This window comes from Anomaloglossus baeobatrachus, chromosome 7, assembly GCF_048569485.1.
Source record: "Anomaloglossus baeobatrachus isolate aAnoBae1 chromosome 7, aAnoBae1.hap1, whole genome shotgun sequence".
Taxonomy (NCBI): domain Eukaryota; kingdom Metazoa; phylum Chordata; class Amphibia; order Anura; family Aromobatidae; genus Anomaloglossus; species Anomaloglossus baeobatrachus.
In genome coordinates this window covers 244,678,513-244,698,251 of record NC_134359.1, presented here as the reverse complement: position 1 = coordinate 244,698,251, position 19,739 = coordinate 244,678,513, and the positions used below count along the sequence as shown (strand labels likewise).

At 44.5% G+C, this 19,739-nt stretch overlaps 1 protein-coding gene across 1 annotated transcript in view; it reads left to right on the top strand.

Moving 5' to 3' along the window:
• The window catches only part of LOC142245354 (cytohesin-3), a 163,554-nt gene extending 144,431 nt beyond the window's left edge, over positions 1-19,123 (top strand). The window contains exons 10-13 of the mRNA XM_075317999.1: positions 3,064-3,140; positions 7,804-7,875; positions 9,695-9,849; positions 12,500-19,123. Of these exons, the coding sequence (XP_075174114.1) occupies positions 3,064-3,140; positions 7,804-7,875; positions 9,695-9,849; positions 12,500-12,572 (377 nt within the window). The 3' untranslated portion in view covers positions 12,573-19,123. The remainder of the gene's footprint in view (positions 1-3,063; positions 3,141-7,803; positions 7,876-9,694; positions 9,850-12,499) is intronic.
• Positions 19,124-19,739: the final 616 nt, after the last annotated feature.

The following is a 19,739-nucleotide window of genomic DNA, read 5'->3' as shown; positions in this document are numbered from 1 at the left end:
TTTAAAGGGAAACTCAGTAAGATCAACCCTCCTAAGCTGTCATGCAGGTCATAGGAAGCGGAATAAAATACTTGTTATCTGCAATCTGATGTCTTATTTCAGAGAAATCCACGCTTTTCTTATATTTAAATGAGCGGTTCCAGGCTATGGGCCGGACACTGATCTGCAGGAGAAGCTGCCTCCAGGGTGTATTATTAATAAATTAATGGCCGCTCTCTGCTCTCCTGATCTCACTGCAGAGCTGTTATAACTGACTATAACTGACTGAGATTCTTCTCTGCTTCCATCTCACAGACAGACAGGGTTTCAATGTGGTTGCAATACAGCACAGCTGTGAGAGCTGCAGCTGCTCACATGTTTGTAAGAAGACAAAGTTCAGTTCTACTATTCTGTGTTAATACATGTCTCATACTGGTAACTCCCCCTGGATATCTCTGGAGGCAGGTTCTCATGCATATGTGTCCAGCACAAAGCCTGAAACAGTTCCTTTACATATAAGAAAAATGGGGATTTCTCTGCAATAAGACATCAGATTGCAGATATCAAGGTATCCTTTTATTCAGCTTCCTTTGACTTGCATTCCCATATCGATAACTAAGGAGGGATGAGCCTGCCAACATAGTCCCTTTAAGTGCGACTACCAGGAGAACATGAGCTTATTTCCTCCCAGGAGCTGCTGACTTTCACTAATGGATGTGTGCACGGAGCGATTACGATCCTCACTCATAGCAATGCTCACTGTACAGTGAGCAGCAGCTGTAAGCTCACCCCGGGGAGCTGTCAATCATAGTGCCGGGGTGTGCTTACAGCTTCCTCTTACTTTAGGGTGAGTGACGCTGGGGGTGTGACTAAAACCGCTGAGTAATCACCCGCCTCCCCCCCAAATGACTGAAAGCCGGAGGCTCTTTGATGGAAATAAGTTTACCTTCAGTAAGGCAGCCTGGAAGTATTGTAACTCTCTGTCTGCAGGTTAGAGTTTTCCAAGGTGGCAGGTTCCCTTTAAGGGTTCACAAATTCCTTACAATGTCTTATGCTCTTCCATCAAAATAGGTCTGTGGAGCCTCTGTTAGGAGTCTCGACACAGAAACCAGCCAGATATCCCTCCGGGAAGGACCTAGCCAAGGAGTGTCTCTTTTTAGCAGACCACCATAACCACCATATTAAGTGGCCCTTTTAGTCAATATCCAACTCTTTGACGAGTCCAAAGATATGACTAGGGAAATGCCAAGGCCAGGTATCCATCGACAGCTGTTTCGGGGTGTTGTCCCTTATCAGTGTGGAGTAGGATTCTGGCCAGGTGGGAGCAATGCCTAGTAGACCAACAAGACAAAACAATCACTGATCTCGGGGAGATCAGCCAGAGAAAACACTTCCGGCAGCCAATAAAGGCGCTCAAAACAGTGAAATCCTAGGTGCATTGCCCCCTGAACCTATTTTGATTTGCATACCTCCCAGGGGGCAATGATTTCACTGTTTTGAGCGCCTTTATTAGCTGCCGGCGATGTTTTCTCTGGCTGGTCTCCCCGAGATCAGTGACTGTTTTGTGTTTATGCTCTTCCATAGAAGCCATGGTTGGAAATAATCCATCTATGGACATTATGTGGGAATGTAAGGATTTTTTTCTGTAGAACTCAACCTACAAATATATACACTAGCGCTTGATGGGAATATGGAGAAAAGTTCTAATAGCTGCTGGCAGACTAACGAGCCCATTGTGCTGGCCGTGAACCATAGGAACAAAAAAAAAATGAGGTACCGCCACGCTAGAACCTTGTGCATTTCTCTCTGTAGGTATCCCGCGGGGTTTGCAGCATTCGGGGCAGTGCGGTGATGGCTCGCAGAAGGCTGGACATAGTCACTCCTGGGTGTATAATGTCATTTTCTCTTCCAAGATATCCTCTAACTACAAAATCTGTAATATCATTATTCCGTAATGACGTTAAGGCTTGGATAATGGATTCATAAGTAGCATAAGTCAACCCAAAGGAGATAAAGCTGAAAACAGAGCGCAGTCTCCTAAACTGGAATCCAATTTACGCTAGGCATTATGCTGTAAATTGGAGAAACAACATGAAGCTGGCCAGCTAGGAATCCATCATTGCTCTCCTACACTTCAAGCTGTGTAAAAATCGGTCGTAATGACCCTGAACGAGGGCTGAAGAACCGTAGGGTCCCTAGAAGGATTGAGTGGTGGAGCAATGGGCAGAGAAGCATGAGTTTGCACAGCTTTTGAACACCCATGCTTACAAGTCACGCTCTTGGTCTGCGTCTCCATTGGCTGCTGTCATCTTCACTGTCGTGTCCAGACATCGTCTGTTTCTTCCAGGCTTGCATCCGCTTTTCTGTAATTCTGAAATGTTCACTGCTCTTAAACTTTGTTTTTTTTTTTTTTTATTTTTCTTACAAACTCTTGAAAGTTATAGTTGTAGGATTGAACGCCAGTCGATTCTTAGCGGTAGAAATGGTTAAACCCGATCTCCTCCTTGTCCATAAAATCTGAAATATAAAACAGGTGGAAGCTATTTTTGTCGGCCAGCGTTAGACGTTTTCTGCAATAAGTATGCCCCAGCTAATTGAGATATTGTATGACTTCATTCCAGCACACAAACTCTGCTCGGGTTTTTCTCTTCAGGGATCGCTCCTGGATTTAGTCCAGCGCTCGTCTTAACATTTGGTCACGCACATTAGAAGACTTCAGTCTCGATCTGCCCTGTAATGTAGTCAGGGATTCTCTCTGCAAAGTCATTTTTATGACAAATGTATTAAACCATGGCGATCCCTTTTGGAAATTTCGAAAGCCCTTTTTTTTTTATTTCCTCCCCCGGATGTTTTTTTAATTTTATATTTCCCCTCTCAGTTTGGAGAGAGACTCAAGTAACTAATGAGAATGTGCTGGATAAATGAAAGCATGTGTTCTTACATAAGTAACAACTTCACGATTAAAGAAAGGGGCAAGGTCTCCTCCACATGTCCTGTAAGTGATGAGGTTAGATCTGGAGGTTCTTGTGCAGCGCTGCCTTTTGTAGACTTGCTTCTTAATGGCGGGATTCTTGTGTTCTCCAGGAGGAAGAGTGAAGACGTGGAAACGCAGATGGTTCATCCTGACGGATAACTGCCTGTATTACTTTGAATACACAACGGTGAGTAGATTTGGTGTCTTAACTAAAGTTTGGTAACTTTTGAGAGATCTAAGAGGCAATATTATACTTTCTATGCATACCTTAAGTGGTTCACCCCAACTGGTCTTGCCTAAGTGGTCTCTTTGGCCAAATGTATGGGTATGCGAAGCTACAGATAAAAGCGCAGATAGTCTAAGGCCGGGGCCACACGGGGCACTACTGCGATCCTCGCATGACACTCAGCTCACGCTGGCCGCACAGCAGGAGCAGATGTCATGCGAGTGTCACTGCGACTGCGGTCCGAACATGCGATCAGACCTCAGCTGCGGGGGGCGGGCCGGCGCTGAAGAGGGGCGGGCCGGCTCTGAAGAGGGGCGGGCCGGTGCTGAGGAGGGGAGGGAGGGATTTATCTCCCTCTCTCCTCTGTTGCCAGCTATTGTCATTCTCGCCCTGCACTCGCAGTACACCGGTGTACCGTGAGTGCAGTGCGATTTTTCTCTCGCCCCATAGACGTGAATGGGTGCGAGAAAAAAACAAGAACGCATTACAGTCGCAGCATGCTGCGATTGTTTTGTCGGTCCGATTAGGGCTGAGAAAATAATCGCTCATGGGTGCTGATACATAGGCAAATATTGGTCCGAGTGGAATGCAATGTTTTATCACATTCCACTCGCTCCGATTTTCATGCAGTGTGTCTTAGGCCTTACTGGATAAATTAAGTGAATTAATAAAGGAGGATGAACTCGCCTATTCGGGTTGTGCCAGTCAAAACCCCTGAGTGTGCTTCAGAAATGGCGGCTGCCGCAACCCCGTGTGTGCTGAACTCAATACCAGGGTAGAAAATAGAGGTGTATGCCGCGCTGTTGTCAGGATGACCAATGGTTGATTATATACATTTTTTTTTTATATACACACACACACACACACACACTTATATACTTATTCAGGTCTATGTGTTTCGGAAAACTCAGTCTCCTTCATCAGGGCAACCAGAAAAAAAGATTGTTACTTTTTCTTGCTGTTCTGATGGAGGAGACTGAGTACTCCGAAACGCATAGTCCTGAATAAAAAAAGATATTGAGATAATCAATATTTGGTTATTCTGGTAACAGCGTGGCATACACCCAGATTCTCTAACCTGGTATAGATCTACGGGTATGAAGGTGGCGCTTCACTGGTTAATTGCCGACAGAGGAATCAATAACATAATGCTTTTCCACATCTGAAACATAATAATCAAAATAATGAGTACTTGGGTTACATGCTGGACCTGAAATTTATTCCTGTGGTCCAGTTTCAAAATCTACAACTTGAGAAGAGTCTCTCATAGACTCGCATTGATAAGTGACCTCTGGCTTACTCAGCAAACACTGGAGCAATCCAGGAGGCCACAACCAGCAGAAAACCACCGGAGCACTGCCGAGAACGGAAGACTGTGACTAGTAAGTATATTACTAGTGGCAGGGAATATGGATTAGCGATACCACTCCAGTGGTGGAATAAAAAGACAAACTCTGGAGTGGTGCTTGAACTATCAACAGTGCGACACGGCCGAATGTGATCTCATGGGGATCTGGGATCAGAAGGTCACAGCGTAGAGTGGATCCACTCTACTGCCTGCTCGTCAGATACTGTAGACCTTAAGGTTCGTTTCTATCCTGCAGTGATCTAACTTTGTAACCTCAGCTGAAGACACGATCTTCTCATATAATTATCCACTCATCCCTATGCCAGCTATAGCTCATACCTAAGCTGATCACCTTGAAGGAGCTAGTCTCTGCATAGCTGTGGTGTCAATTCTATTGCAGATGCAAAGGTTTCTATTGAAGTGTTGGAGTGATTTTCATTGTGTCTTTCCCCACCTGTTTGTCGTACCTACCTCGTGTTGTCTTATTGTAGGGGCTAGACTAGTGTCTCGCTGGCCCTCACTAGTCTGGGTGAGGTCAGGGCCAGCGAGGGCCTAGGTATGTAATTGTCGCGTGGGATGTTAGGGAGTGCAGTGATCAGCTTCAGGTGAGTATTAGGAGGTGACCCTGCTCCCCTCTCACTAGCGCAAGGACCTACCATTGTATTGTGTACGCTCTGTGTTGCATTGCTTGCCAGGGGTTTTACCCTTCCCAAACGCAACACCACCCAAGTGTTCTGCTAAGTTGCGCCGTTCGCTGGGTGACCACTCGTACCAGCCGTGACACCTGTTGTGACATCAATATAGGGCATAAATATCAGATCTTAGGGGTCCCTTTGTTCCACTCATAATTTCAAGCAGTGGCTGGAAGTAAGTAGTGTATAGAGCCAAAACAGCAAAGCTCTGTTCTATGCACAGTGACCGCTGACAGATACTGAAGCACAGCTCCTGTCCACTTAAAGGGATTGTCCAGGCTAAAATGTAAAGTCTGCAGTTTCTCTATACTGAATTGTGACACTGTGCAATGTGTACACTCACGACTTCCCTGTATTCCACATGGGGTGGTCACCTCTCTGCATGTGTGTGATCTGCATACTCACTGTCATGTGCCAATTAGTCTCACTGGGGGTCTCTCATTGGAAGAGAGTTGAGAGGTCAAATGAATCTAGTTAGCACATGATAGAGAGTATGCAAATTGCACCTATGCGGAGAGGTGACCGTGCATACGTTGGACAGTGTCACAAGTCTGCAGCCACATAGAGAAACTGCAGACTTGCATTTTAGTACCTATTTAAATAATAGTGGAGCTGCCGGGGGTCACTTGGGTCCAGACCCCACTGATCTGATATCGAAGGAGGATATGTCTTCAATATTATGTGCCTGGACCAGTTTATCCTTTTCAAAATGCAGCCGCAAAGGTGACCAGCTAATTTTGGGGTGATGGCTACAGCTAGCCAGGCATTTTCCCTGCAATGACCTCTGCTAGAGAATAGTAGTATTGTATGGTGGCTAAATAGATGAAAGGCAACCTTTTTATTAAAACTGGAACATCTCAAGTCTTCAAGTAGCTCTCCATTCAAAAGGTTCTGAATTTGGATCTCTCATTTCACACCCATGTGCCTAATAGGATATACTGACAAGTGCTGATGAAAGGCTATGCTTCTTTGTAAACGTTTTTCAATCCTGATTATGTTCAGTTGTCACGACTTGCCACAAGAGACGTATGAGACACTGCGGTAGTGTTTCCTAATTTTTTTGGTCAGTTTATGAGCCACCGGCTTTATATCTTGCGCTTTGCCTCCCCCTGGTGGACAACAGAAGATTTGCAGTCTCACAGGATCAAGATATATACAGTATTTAGATACCGTATTTTTCGGACTATAAGACGCACCGGACTATAAGACGCACCCTGGTTTTAGAGGAGGAAAATGGGAAAATAAAACTTTAAGCAAAAAATGTGGTCATGACACACTGTTATAGGGCGAGGATCTGCTGCTGACACTGTTATGGGGGTAATGTCCCCAAATTCTCTACTAAGGTACCCCATCCTGGTAATGATCCTCCTGCCTTGTATATGATCCTGCTATAAACCCCCATCCATCCTGTTCACATGCCCCCCCCATCCAGCCTGTTCACATGCCCCCCCCATCCAGCCTGTTCACATGCCCCCCCATCCAGCCTGTTCACATGCCCCCCCCCATCCAGCCTGTTCACATGCCCCCCCCCATCCAGCCTGTTCACATGCCCACCCCATCCAGCCTGTTCACATGCCCCCCCATCCAGCCTGTTCACATGCCCCCCCCCCCCATCCAGCCTGTTCACATCCCCCCCCATCCAGCCTGTTCACATCCCCCCCCCTCCATCCAGCCTGTTCACATCCCCTCCCCTCCATCCAGCCTGTTCACATCCCCCCCCCCCATCCAGCCTGTTCACATACTCCCATCCTGCTATATGCCCCCATCGTGCTCATATACCATCCTGGTATATGACCTGTATCCTATAGCACAGAGAAAAAAAATAAACGTTTATACTCACCTTTTCCTCACTCCCTCCAGCACCGATCACATCTTCCTCTCTGCACGCTGATCTGTGTGTGTGGAGCCGTTCCCTTGCAGCATCGCGATGTCTTCCTGTCTGTGCCGATCAGCTGACCAGCTCGGCACAGATCAGCTGACCGGCACAAACAGGAAGGCATCGCGTGCAGCAGGGGGGCGGCTCCACACACGGGGACGGGTGAGTGCACTGATTCACTGCACCCCGCGCTGGTAATGACGCGCGGAGAGCAGTGAATACAGCCGCACATGATCACTCCAGGCTGTAATTGCCAGGGGTGATTATGCCGGCTCTTTACTATGCGCGCGTCCCCGCTCATCCTCCCGCCCACCTGTCAGTGCCGGCTTCAGCGCTGAGAGATGGGCGGGAGGATGGGCGTGCATATGTAATGAGCGGGCCCACGTGGTCACGAGCAGGCGCTGCTGCTGCCTGCTCGTGTCCCCGATGACCCGCAGCACCCTCATTCCCAGCCGCAGCCCTATAGTCAGACCATAAGACGCACCCCCAACTTTCCCCCAACATTTGGGGGGAAAAAAGTGCGTCTTATGGTCCGAAAAATACGGTATATGTGTGTATTTGTGTGTGTGTGTGTGTGTGTGTGTGTGTATATATGTATATATAATATATATATATATATATATAATATATAAAATAAAAGATATATCTGCTTGTCTGCTCGGTATGTATCTAAATGTGTTTTTATATATTTTTATTTTGCTTTTGCAGGACAAGGAACCAAGAGGTATAATTCCTTTGGAAAATCTGAGCATCAGAGAAGTTGAAGATCCTCGCAAACCAGTGAGAAATATTTACATATGTAGCTTATGTAGCACCATCATATTCTGCAGCACTTTGCATCCTCCTCTGTCCCCATTGGTGCTCACAATCCAAGTCCCTATAACTATGACTTTGGGTTCCCCATTACTTCAAGACTGGATTAGGGTCAATAGGATGTTTCCCTTTACAGTTTGACATCGGACATAATGTCTAGTTTCATACGCCAGTGATGAGCAGAGTGATTGGTCGGACATTTTCGGGAGGAGTATCAGAAGAATGGCACAATGCAGAATCCAAGAAAAGCTGTCCTAGCATTGTTATGTGGTATACAAGTATTTAGTGTCTCAACTAAAGTGCTGTAAGCAGGACAAATGGAATACATTTGTATTGGTTTGTGGATTTGGGAGCCATAACTTTCGGACACAAAGTCTCATAGTTTTAAAGTTGAAAGAAGACAAAAGTCCATCGAGTTCAACCTATAATCTAAAGTGTTAAACTGTATCCACATCTCTGTAACAGAGGTCAGAATCTGCTTTGGGCCTCCTTCACATGTCCGCGTATCCAGTACGTGGGGCATCCTTTCTTTTCATGGGTATCACACATATTACCCATTATAACCTATGGTGCTGGTCACGTGTATCCAGTACGTGGGGCATCCTTTCTTTTCATGGGTATCACACATATTACCCATTATAACCTATGGTGCTGGTCACGTGTATCCAGTACCTGGGGCATCCTTTCTTTTCATGGGTATCACACATATTACCCATTATAACCTATGGTGCTGGTCACATGTATCCAGTACGTGGGGCATCCTTTCTTTTCATGGGTATCACACATATTACCCATTATAACCTATGGTGCTGGTCACATGTATCCAGTACGTGGGGCATCCTTTCTTTTCATGGGTATCACACATATTACCCATTATAACCTATGGTGCTGGTCACGTGTATCCAGTACGTGGGGCATCCTTTCTTTTCATGGGTATCACACATATTACCCATTATAACCTATGGTGCTGGTCACATGTATCCAGTACGTGGGGCATCCTTTCTTTTCATGGGTATCACACATATTACCCATTATAACCTATGGTGCTGGTCACGTGTATCCAGTACGTGGGGCATCCTTTCTTTTCATGGGTATCACACATATTACCCATTATAACCTATGGTGCTGGTCACATGTATCCAGTACGTGGGGCATCCTTTCTTTTCATGGGTATCACACATATTACCCATTATAACCTATGGTGCTGGTCACGTGTATCCAGTACGTGGGGCATCCTTTCTTTTCATGGGTATCACACATGTTATCCATTATAACCTATGGTACTGCTCACGTGTCCATGTAAGACACACAAAGACTTGTCCGTTTTTTTCCCCGGCAGCACGGATGACAAGGGCCAATATACATTTATGGGTCTGTGTGACCATGTACAGCACATGGATGGCGTCGGTGTACGGTCCATGTGCCTTCTCGTTGTACATTTTAACGTTGAAGGTCTGGGAGAAGCTTTGTAACTTCACTTTCTACATCCATACCAGAAAAACACAGGTGACGTATTATGTTTTTAAAAACGTACACACGGATGGGTGATAGAAATTAACATAGATGGTCGAAACGGACTGTGACCTATGACAGCAGCCAACATGCCAATAGATGGATTTTGGGAGTTAACAAAGCATGTGGACAATGTATTTTAGAGGACAGTAATGGGTCATGTGCCTTTTCTATACCTCCCCACACAGCGGTAAGGTACAGGGTACCTTTTGTGACTTGCCAGACCTCACCAATAACCCATGTCCTCCATCTTTTCTTCTTCTTTATATTCCAGAACTGTTTTGAGTTATTCAATCCAAGCCACAAAGGACAAGTTATCAAAGCCTGTAAGACAGAAGCAGACGGGAGAGTGGTGGAAGGAAACCATGTTGTGTACAGAATATCTGCACCTACACCTGAGGAGAAAGAAGAATGGATAAAGTCCATAAAGTGAGTCGTGACCACCACCTAATTACTGATATGTCAGTGGCTACACTTAAGGCCACGTCTCACTAAGCGACATCGCTGCTAAGTCACAGTTTTTGTGACGTAACAGCGATCTTGCTAGCAATGTCGCTGTGTGTGACATCCAGCAACGACCTGACCCTCCAGTGAGGTCGCTGATCGTTACACACTGCTATGGTTCATTTTTTGCTCATTGCTCTCCCACTGTGAAGCACACATCGCTGTGTTTGACAGCGGGAGCCAACGATCTGAATGTGCAGGGAGCAGGGAGCCGGCTTCTGGCAGCCTGCGGTAAGCTGGTAACCAAGGTACATATCGGGTATCCAAGCAAGGCGCTTTGCTTAGTAACCCAATGTGTACCATGGTTACGTGTGCAGGGAGCCGGCTCCTGGCAGCTGCGGACTCTGGTAACCAAGGTACATATCGGGTATCCAAGCAAAGCGCTTTGCTTAGTAACCCGATGTGTACCATGGTTACGAAGCACAGCGTCGTTACACAGGTCGCTGATCTCTAATCGCTGTGGAGATCTGCCTGATTGACAGCTCACCAGCGACCATGTAGCGACGCACCAATGATCCCTGCCAGGTCAGATCGCTGGTGAGATCGCTGGTTGCGTCGCTTAGTGTGACGGTACCCTTAGAGATCCTTAAGAGCTTTTACCACTCCAATTCTGCAGATAAGATGAAATGTCTTCAAGATAACATACCCAGCTGGTTGTGACTAAAAGATAGGTTACAGAAAAAAAAATCTGGCGCTCCACTGATGAAGTGAGAACCTGATTTATTAGTGTTGGCAATACACAATATAGTTAAGCTTTGGTCTTTAAAGGGAACCTGTCACCAGATTTTGGACCTATAAGCTGCAGCCACCACCAGTGGGCTCTTATATACAGCATTCTAACATGTTGTATAAAAGAGCCCAGGCCGCTGTTTAGAACATAAAAAAAAAACACTTTATAATACTCACCAAAACGGGCGGTGCAGTGCAGATGGCTCAGATGGGAGTCTTGGTTCTTCGGTACCGGCGCCTCCTCTTTCGGCCATCTTTGTCCTCCTTCTTCTAAAGCCTGGGTGCATGACGCGTCCTATGTCATCCACACAAACCGATACTGGGGTCCTGCACAGGCGCACTTTGATCTTCCCTGAGCTGAGCAGATCAAAGTATTGTAGTGCACATGCGCGGAACCTCAATGCCGGCTATTGTGGATTACGTCGGACGCGTCATCCACACTAGCTTCAGAAGAAGGAGGACAAAGATGGCCGAAAGAGGAGGCGCGGGACCCGGAGAACGGAGACGCCCATTCGACCCATCTGCTGTGCACTGACCATTTAGGTGATTTTTACATTCTACACAGCGGCCTGTTATAATGCTGTATATAAGAGCCCACCGGTGGTGGCCGCAGCTTATAGGCCCCAAATCTGGTGACAGGTTCCCTTTAACTCGGACCTTCATCAGACGGATTACCAGGGTAGAGGGACAGGTAACGCCATGGGATATGGGAACCAGCCCTGGGTAGTTGAGTGCTTGACTATCTAGGGCTACTACCCATCTTCCATGGCGCTATAAGCGGTCTGCCCTTCCACCCTGACAATCTGCCTGATGAAGGTCTGTGTTAAAGACCGCAACATAACTATATTGTGTATTGCCATCACTAATAAATCAGGTTCTCATTTTATCAGTGGAGTGCCAGATTTCTTTTCTGCAATTTAAGGAGTTGGATCTTATCTAATTTCCCCCCTCGCCCCCTTTTATAATGCATCCATTAAAGGCTCGATTACATCCGCTGACAATGGGCTTAATGAGAGTTCCTAAGATTGATTGTTTCCCCATCCTTGGTCTTTGGAAGTCGCTGATTTGCAGATTGTATAGGGCCTCACGTTGCATTCATATTACACGACCTTCAGCCGAAAAAGTTTGCCGTTCAGCGGTCATTACCCATTTAACAATGCCGATTATACTTTCAATGGGCATAGAACAATTGTTAATAGCTCGTTCTGTGTACATAGGTAGTATTTGTTCTCTCCAGCACATCCTGTTAACACAGAACAATGTGCTGTCGAGAAACATGATTTTCAAGCAAGCTTAAAAAATAATTTCCGTTGATGAATGAGCATTTTATTTGTTCGTTGTGCAGTTGGCAGCCTATTTACTACTGACAATCGTGGTGTGGTATGCACTTTGTTGTTGACGGCTGCACATTTTACCATGTAAACAGGACTTGGGCTGTAGTAAGTCAATTGTCCCTCTACAGGTAGCCCATATAAGCCTTAAAACCATCACCAATCAACTTGGCATATTGTTAATTGGTGCATATTCTGACCCTTTTTACAACTAGCGGTGGATACCGAGTGCAGGCCCAGCGCCACATCCAGGCGGCTTCTCACCAGCAGCAGGTTCTAACTGATGAAGACCGAAACCTATTTTTTCTGGACTGGGTGCTGTCCAAAAATAAAATCCACCTTTTTCGCTATGTGAAAACAGACCCCAATAGCATAACTTGCCCAATAATACGCAGCGCATGTGGTGCACACTACTGAACGATGCTCGGTGATGCCAGGTAGGGGGATGGAGGCTAATTTAATCCCTAATCTGTTGTGTTTTCTCCCTAATATTTCTCTGTTTTGCCTTCTAATAGAGCGAGTATTAGTAAAGATCCTTTCTATGACATGCTAGCGACAAGGAAGAGGAGAATCGCTAATAAGAAATAACCTACGTGATGATGATGCGAGTGTCACTCCTGGTACGAGTTAAAGGACCAATTTTAACCTGGACTTAAACAATGCCTCAACCGGCACCACAATAAACGCTCCTTCCTGTGAGTCTACCGTACTGGACCGTACTGGTATTCACTGCGAATCTCAGCACTGTGCTATCCAGATTCCCCACAGTTTTTATTTATTTCCTTTTATTTTTTTAAATTTGTTTTTTACTTTATTGGACGTCCAACCATTGTAAACTTGAAGACGCCCTCACCGTGATGTAAATATCTCCTGGCACACAACACTATGTCCATATGCATCTCTGATTTCATGTTCCAACATGGCAGCTATGTAGAAGGTACTAAACACAGCCGACGAGGCGCGGGGCAAGCATTGTATGGTGGTCATCTGGCCATAGCCATCCTGTAAGCTGCTTACATCGGTGTATTCCTCCATTATTCCTTGAAGAACGCGTCTGCTATGGAAATCTGGTTCATATCACATCCGGATAATCTCTGAATAGCCACTGAATATAAGCTAACTGGTCATCTGTACAGTCTATTTTATATAAAACCTATATACATATATATTGACATATAGTGAACAGCGGGGGTATAACACAATAGTGCCTGCTACGGAGCAAGACAGTTCTGTTGTATGGAGCGCCTCCAGCTGATTTACCGGAGAGGACGAGTGCATCCATCCATGCATGATCACACAATGCGGTGTGTATCCCACTGCAGCCAGAATATTAGGATGTATGCCTTAAATAACCAAAATCTGTGACCCCCCCTCCCGACATTTCAAAGGGCCTTTTTTGTTCTTGCCGATTTGAGCCATTGGGTATGTCACCCGCGGTGTCACCAAGCGTGGAGATGGCGCGATCCGCCCAAACAGGACCTCAACCACTAAGCTGTCCCTGATGTAATGGTATACGTGGCTGACTTTATGCAATGTTTCTTCAATGTGTGGTTACAGATAGTGTTTGATACTTGTTAATTTTGTGTATAATAATAGTTTTATTTTTGCAGCAAAAAAACGAAAGCAAGAAATGTTTTTTGCCAGCAAAGCCACAGAACGTGAGCACAGATCCGTGAAGCCCATGGATTCTATGGGTGGACATAGTTATATGTAGGACTATTGTAACTACCTGTTTTATATTAGGAGATTTAATGGGATGAAGTGGCCACTACAGGTCAAACATAGTATTACATGCCAGCCGTTCTTTGTATATGGCATTAATTGGAGGGGGGTGTACATTTTTAGTTGTTCTGCTGCTTTCTTAGTTCCACCTGTCACTTTTTCTTAACCCAAATATCATATTCTCCCTTGTGATTGTTAATGGACCCCTTTAGGAGATGGTGCTTGAAATAAGATAACGACCTTAAGCTGTTTACTGGCATAGCCCCTTCCTTCGATATACAGAGGGTGCTTTACCTGGTGACGTGTACACACTGTATATATGTAAATGTCATCTAAGCCGGGCACATGTCAGATTTTCTGTATGGGAGACGTTCCTCTGACACATATAGCCGCTGTTGAAGTCCATCAGGAATTTAAAGGGACGCTTTCATTGTGATGTGTGGTGTAAATGTTGTATATCACAAGTACGATGGGATACAGTGCAGCTACTTGCATGCTATTCAACCATCTTACATGCAAAAAAAAAAAGACAAAATCAAATGCCCAAATAACTGCAAAAATGTAAAGTTTATTGACAAACCAAAATATAATGAATGACAAAGATTGGGTGAAAAAGGTGCATACATGAAGAAGAATAAATTAAAAAAGAGCCAGGACCCGTCTTCCAGATTGATAGATAAATATAATGTAGAAAAAATATTGAAGATGTAATTCTACAGAATCACCACAAGATGTCACTAGCCCACCATCCATATAGCCGCAATGCTGCTGGACTCTACGTGATTGGGACACAAAAAGCCCCTATTATACATATTGCATTGAAAATAACATAGTATACATCAAGTATCAGAGACCAACTTACATTGCAAGATCAAATGACGGGTCCAGAGGCCCAGACCGACGCGCGTTTCGGTAATAGAGATTACCTTCATCAGGGGCGTGGTTTACAAGGCATGGAAGGAAGGTTAAATACCATGGGGCACCATTCTGCTTGCACCACCTACAATGACGCACACATCATCCTGGCGATCTTTTGACGCCCAGCGGGTCGCCACATCACCAGTCAGATGATCCTGGGTAACACATGACCTGGAAGCATCAGACTAGGAGAGACACAGCGAGATGGCCAGGCCATCTTACATGGAATTATTTGGTCACCGATGAACATGAGCAATGCCTGCAAATACTTAGCACAAAGGAGTGGGCTGTCTAGTTAGGCACAACAATACAATCTCAAAATGTTAGCACATGCATCATTACATATTTGGTAGCAAAACTACCACCTCCTTAAATGTAGCTTACAAAGTGAGTGCCGTGCAAAAGTTTACATACATTTCTAGTGAAATTTTTTAAATTTTTGTATTACATAATTTACAAAAAACAAATGTATTAACAAGTTAGGCCACTTTCACACTGCGTTCCTCTACTCGCTCAGTGGTTCGTTGGGGCCCGTTCATTCTACCCCGAACACCCCCCCCACACACACACACACACACACACACACACACACACACACACACACACCTGGGTGTCCGCCTCTGCAAAACGTATGCTCCCAAAAATTGTGCATGACAGAGCACACGGTGACTCTGTCTGCAACATAGTAGTTAGTGGCCCCCGTCGGCGCATGTGTCCGAAACACGTTTTGCAGGGGAGTTCGGATGGAAGCCCAAACGGGACCATTGAACGGGGAGAGGAACGCAGTGTGAAAGCGGCCTTACCCTCACCTACGTTTTTCATTAGTCTGTTGATTGTGTCCCTTTTAAACATCTCAGAATGAAATACAGTGACATTCCTGTACATTTATTAGCGGGTATTCATGGTACTTCTATCCAAGCTAGATCTTGTCCTGCTGTGTCAGTGGATTGATTGCTGTAGTGGTGTAAATAGGTGATCAGTCGGCAAAAGTGAAAACTAAAAGGTGGCCATACACATTAAACTAAATTTCATCGAAACCAAAATGTTCAATCTCTGAAAGAAACCTAACAATTTGGCTGATCATCGATGACTGATCATTCTCATCCGTAGAGTTGGCAGCCATGTTTCAGATTTCCTTTTGATCATTGGTATCCCTTAACTGCAAACAAATATTCCTAGAAACACCATTCATTCTTCTCCTGGTTCCACACTCATCATGAATGGCCAGTTTGGTGGCTCCAATGGCCAATATGGGCTGAAATGTATGAAGGGCCAGCTTGGAAGCTATAACGGCCAATATGGGCTGAAACGTGTATGACAAGGTCCGTAGAAGTCGTTCTTCAGAAAATCGTATGTTCGGTGTTTATTTAACCATCATCCTACTCCCACCTAATATGTGTGGTCATCATTAGCCCTATTCACTCATGTGGATTATGTATGGCCTATCTGCAAGGTTTTTGGTAGCAGCATTGACATGTACGCTCAAATATATATATAATATATTGACCAAACGCCATTGTAAGCCACCGACTACTTCAACAATGAAGCTGTGTTATTGACCGCAATGTATGCTACACCATTTTTTTTTTGTATAATATATACATGTACAACACGATGGATCCTCATTGCTGGAGGTCCTGGATTCCTCCCACAGTAAATATAGGGATTGCTGAATTATTACTTGTACTTTTATAAAGTAGTTCTAAATGTTTTTGATGACTTGTACTTTGTGTCCCATGTAAATAGGGTAATGTGTGTCTCCACTTAGTCCGTACAGGACACACACGTGGATATATCCTTTAGCAAAAGCAAAAAAATATGGAAGTGGGAAGAAAACAGGTCTGACGTTTTTATTTGCCAAACCCCCAATGGAAGAGGGAGGAAGATCCCAAGTAAAGGGATGTTTGGTCCGTAATGGCAGGTTACTGGGATACCCCTAACCTTGCCCTTCTTTTCTCACAGGGGTTTCACAGGTTCAAAAAAGAATAGAAAAGATCAACCAAAAATGGCACCATGCCTGTCCAATGGTTGTGTGCGTTGCTCCATGTACTTCTTTGGCGTTAACCTGTGGACATGGGTGGTAGTATTTTTGGAAGGTTTTTTATTTATTTTTTGTGTTAAATGCTAGATGACCTGTTTGAAGTATTCAAGTGAAAGCGAGGTCTACTAGACATGTGCTCTTGATTTCTGGGAAAATGAAGTAACGGCAGTATTATGCATCTCATTCATTCGGAGCGTAAGATCGAGTCTCAAGGTGAAGAAAGTGTTAGAGAGCTGCAGAAATGTGTGCACGCTGGACATTGCCCTCAATACAGTAGACTCTACCATCGTCTGTTCTGTACCGGATATTAATTGGGTGGTGGTGACAATCTAATGGACTTTGAGGTCCATCTTGACTTATCAACTTGACCGACATGGTCAACTTACGAGGCTTTTGTTCAATAACTTCCACTGATGGATTTGAACAATCCAGTTCTGGTATTGACCTCTGTGGAGGCATCAGCAGATCTGGAAGTGGCAAGTGCCTTCCTCTCTTGCTGTGGAAATCATTACCTGACCGAGCTGATCTATACAGAAGGTTTGTATAAAAAATATGGTGGTCTAATGCGGGCACCACTTGTACAAAAGGCCCACTGCAGAAGTTACTCCAATCTTATGCTGGCCATAAGATAACCCTCAGCTATACGCTTATCCGTCTCAACTCCCCCGTAGACATGTTCTCGTAGGTGACCATGCATGTAAATTTCATTAGGGAGTTGGGAATCAGTTGGTAGCTGTCTACATGCCTGGCCAATATGTACTGCAATGTCCGACATTGAGGGTCAGTCAGGCTACCCCTATGTACATTGAATTTTGTTTTTTTTAGTGTTTCTAAATCAGATTTATCATCCATTTTTATGTGAGGTTTTTTTTTCATTATGGTCATTAGTTTTTATCTGATAAAATCCAATCCAATCATCTCCAAACCATCAAACCATAAAGAACTGACAGCAATTGGATGCTATCTGAGGTTGTTTGTTTGTTTTTTTTTTTGACTGAGTTTGATTAGTAAACCAGATATGGACATGTTTTGTTTTTTTTGTTTTTTTGCATCCGATATGTGAACACACCCATACACTTTAAACATTACCTGCTCTATCTGTGAAAAACATGGTTAGGACATCTGTGAAGACCAGACGTCTTGATGAGGCCCTAATTGTGAACTTAAAATGCAACTGAAAGTCGTAGCTAAAGCACAATTATTCCCAATCTGGGGAAAAAGGTTGCAAGTAACTATTGTCAGAATTTTTTTGTGTTGATGGTAAGGTCACTTTTGTCTTGATTCCTCAGATTTAGATATACAACCAATATTTAGTGAAATTTGGCTGCCTACAAGACGTGATTCTTTGAACCCACATTATGCCATTATAGCTGACTGGTCGATCATTGCTGGCTTTTGTATGTTATCACATATTTAGTTTTTCAACTGCACATTACCATTGCTGAGGAGCGTTCTCTGTATTAGGCCCCTATGGTGCAACATATGGCTTCTGTAGCCTCTTCATGAAGAACAGTGATTTTTTTTTTTTTTCCTACGATCCTACATTTTCCTTTGTTATTCGATTTCCTTTGAAGCTGACTGTAGACTTAGAGGTTGTTGACTACTTTTACATTGATGGGCTGTCCTTAGGGTAGGTCATCAATGCCTGATCGGCCGGAACCCCCGCTGATCCACTATTCTCAGCAATGGCTGCAGGAACTGCTCAGTTACGGAGCTGCCCCATCAACTGATAGCAGCCGGGTACTGCACGTCCGCCTCCCATTCAAATCAATAGGAGGTGGAGGTGCAGTACCCGACTGCGGCCACTATCAGAAGAGTGAGCAATTCCAGACACTGGCACCGAGAACAGTTGTCGGCAAAGGTTCCAGGTGTCTGACCTCGGCCGATCAGACATTGATGGTCTATCCCAGTGTTCTCCAACTCCAGTCCTCAAGAGCCACCAACAGTGCAGGTTTTCAGGATTCCCTTAATATTGCACAGGTGGTGGAATCATCACCTGTGCAGATGATTAAATTTCCACTAAGGAAACCCTGAAAATATGTACTGTTGGTGGCTCTTGGGGACTGGACTTGGGGAACACTAGGATAGACCATGAATGTAAAACTTGTGGACAACCCCTTTAATTCGGGATGGAAACTTGGCTCTACAATCAGTTTCTGGTTAGTCTAAAAACAGAGGAGCAAGCAAAATAGGGCTTTACCAGATAAATGGTGAGTTAGGTAAAATTGAAACAACTCACCTGGCAGAGAAATGTGGCAGGCACAACTCCTATATAAGGTTTAATTTAATGGCGGTTGCTGCAGGTCCACGTGAATAATCTGGAAGGTTCTGGAGAAAGACTGGATGTATTGCCGCGCTACCTCCAATGCGAAGAAGTGTTGATTATTATTAGTTATTTATTTTACAGGTCGACGCGTTTCTGGGATCAAGTCCCCTTCCTCAGGACCATGGAAATAACAACAGATTGTTGTTGATTTCCATGGTCCTGAGGAAGGGGACTTGATCCCAGAAACGCATCGACCTGTAAAATAAATTACTAATATTCTGTTGTTGATTTCCATGGTCCTGAGGAAGGGGACTTGATCCCAGAAACACGTCGACCTGTAAAATAAATTACTAATATTAATCAACACTTCTTCATATTGGAGGTAGCGTGGCAATACATCCATTCTTTCTTCAGTACCTGGTTAGTGATATGTTTTTTTTCGTTTTGCAGTTTTTTGTTTTTTGTTTTTTTTTCCTTTTTTGGAATCCAAAGAGAGTGGGTAAAGTTTGCATTTTCCTCTTCCCCGAGGGGTGTCTAGCAAACAGTGCCTGACGTGTCGGGCGTACATATATGACCCTACTGTGACGAATATTTCCAGCGTTGGTGTCTTTTGTTACTTTGCTTGCACTGAGCAGCATTTGCTTAACATCTTCATTCTTTCTAAGGGTATACAAATCACAAAAATATATAAAGAAATATATAAGAAAAGAAAATGTCATCCAAGATTTAGCTGGCCCTAAATCTTGTGCTCAGAACAAACACATGGAGAACTTTTTTAGAACATTGAAGCAATTTGTGCTTTTACAAT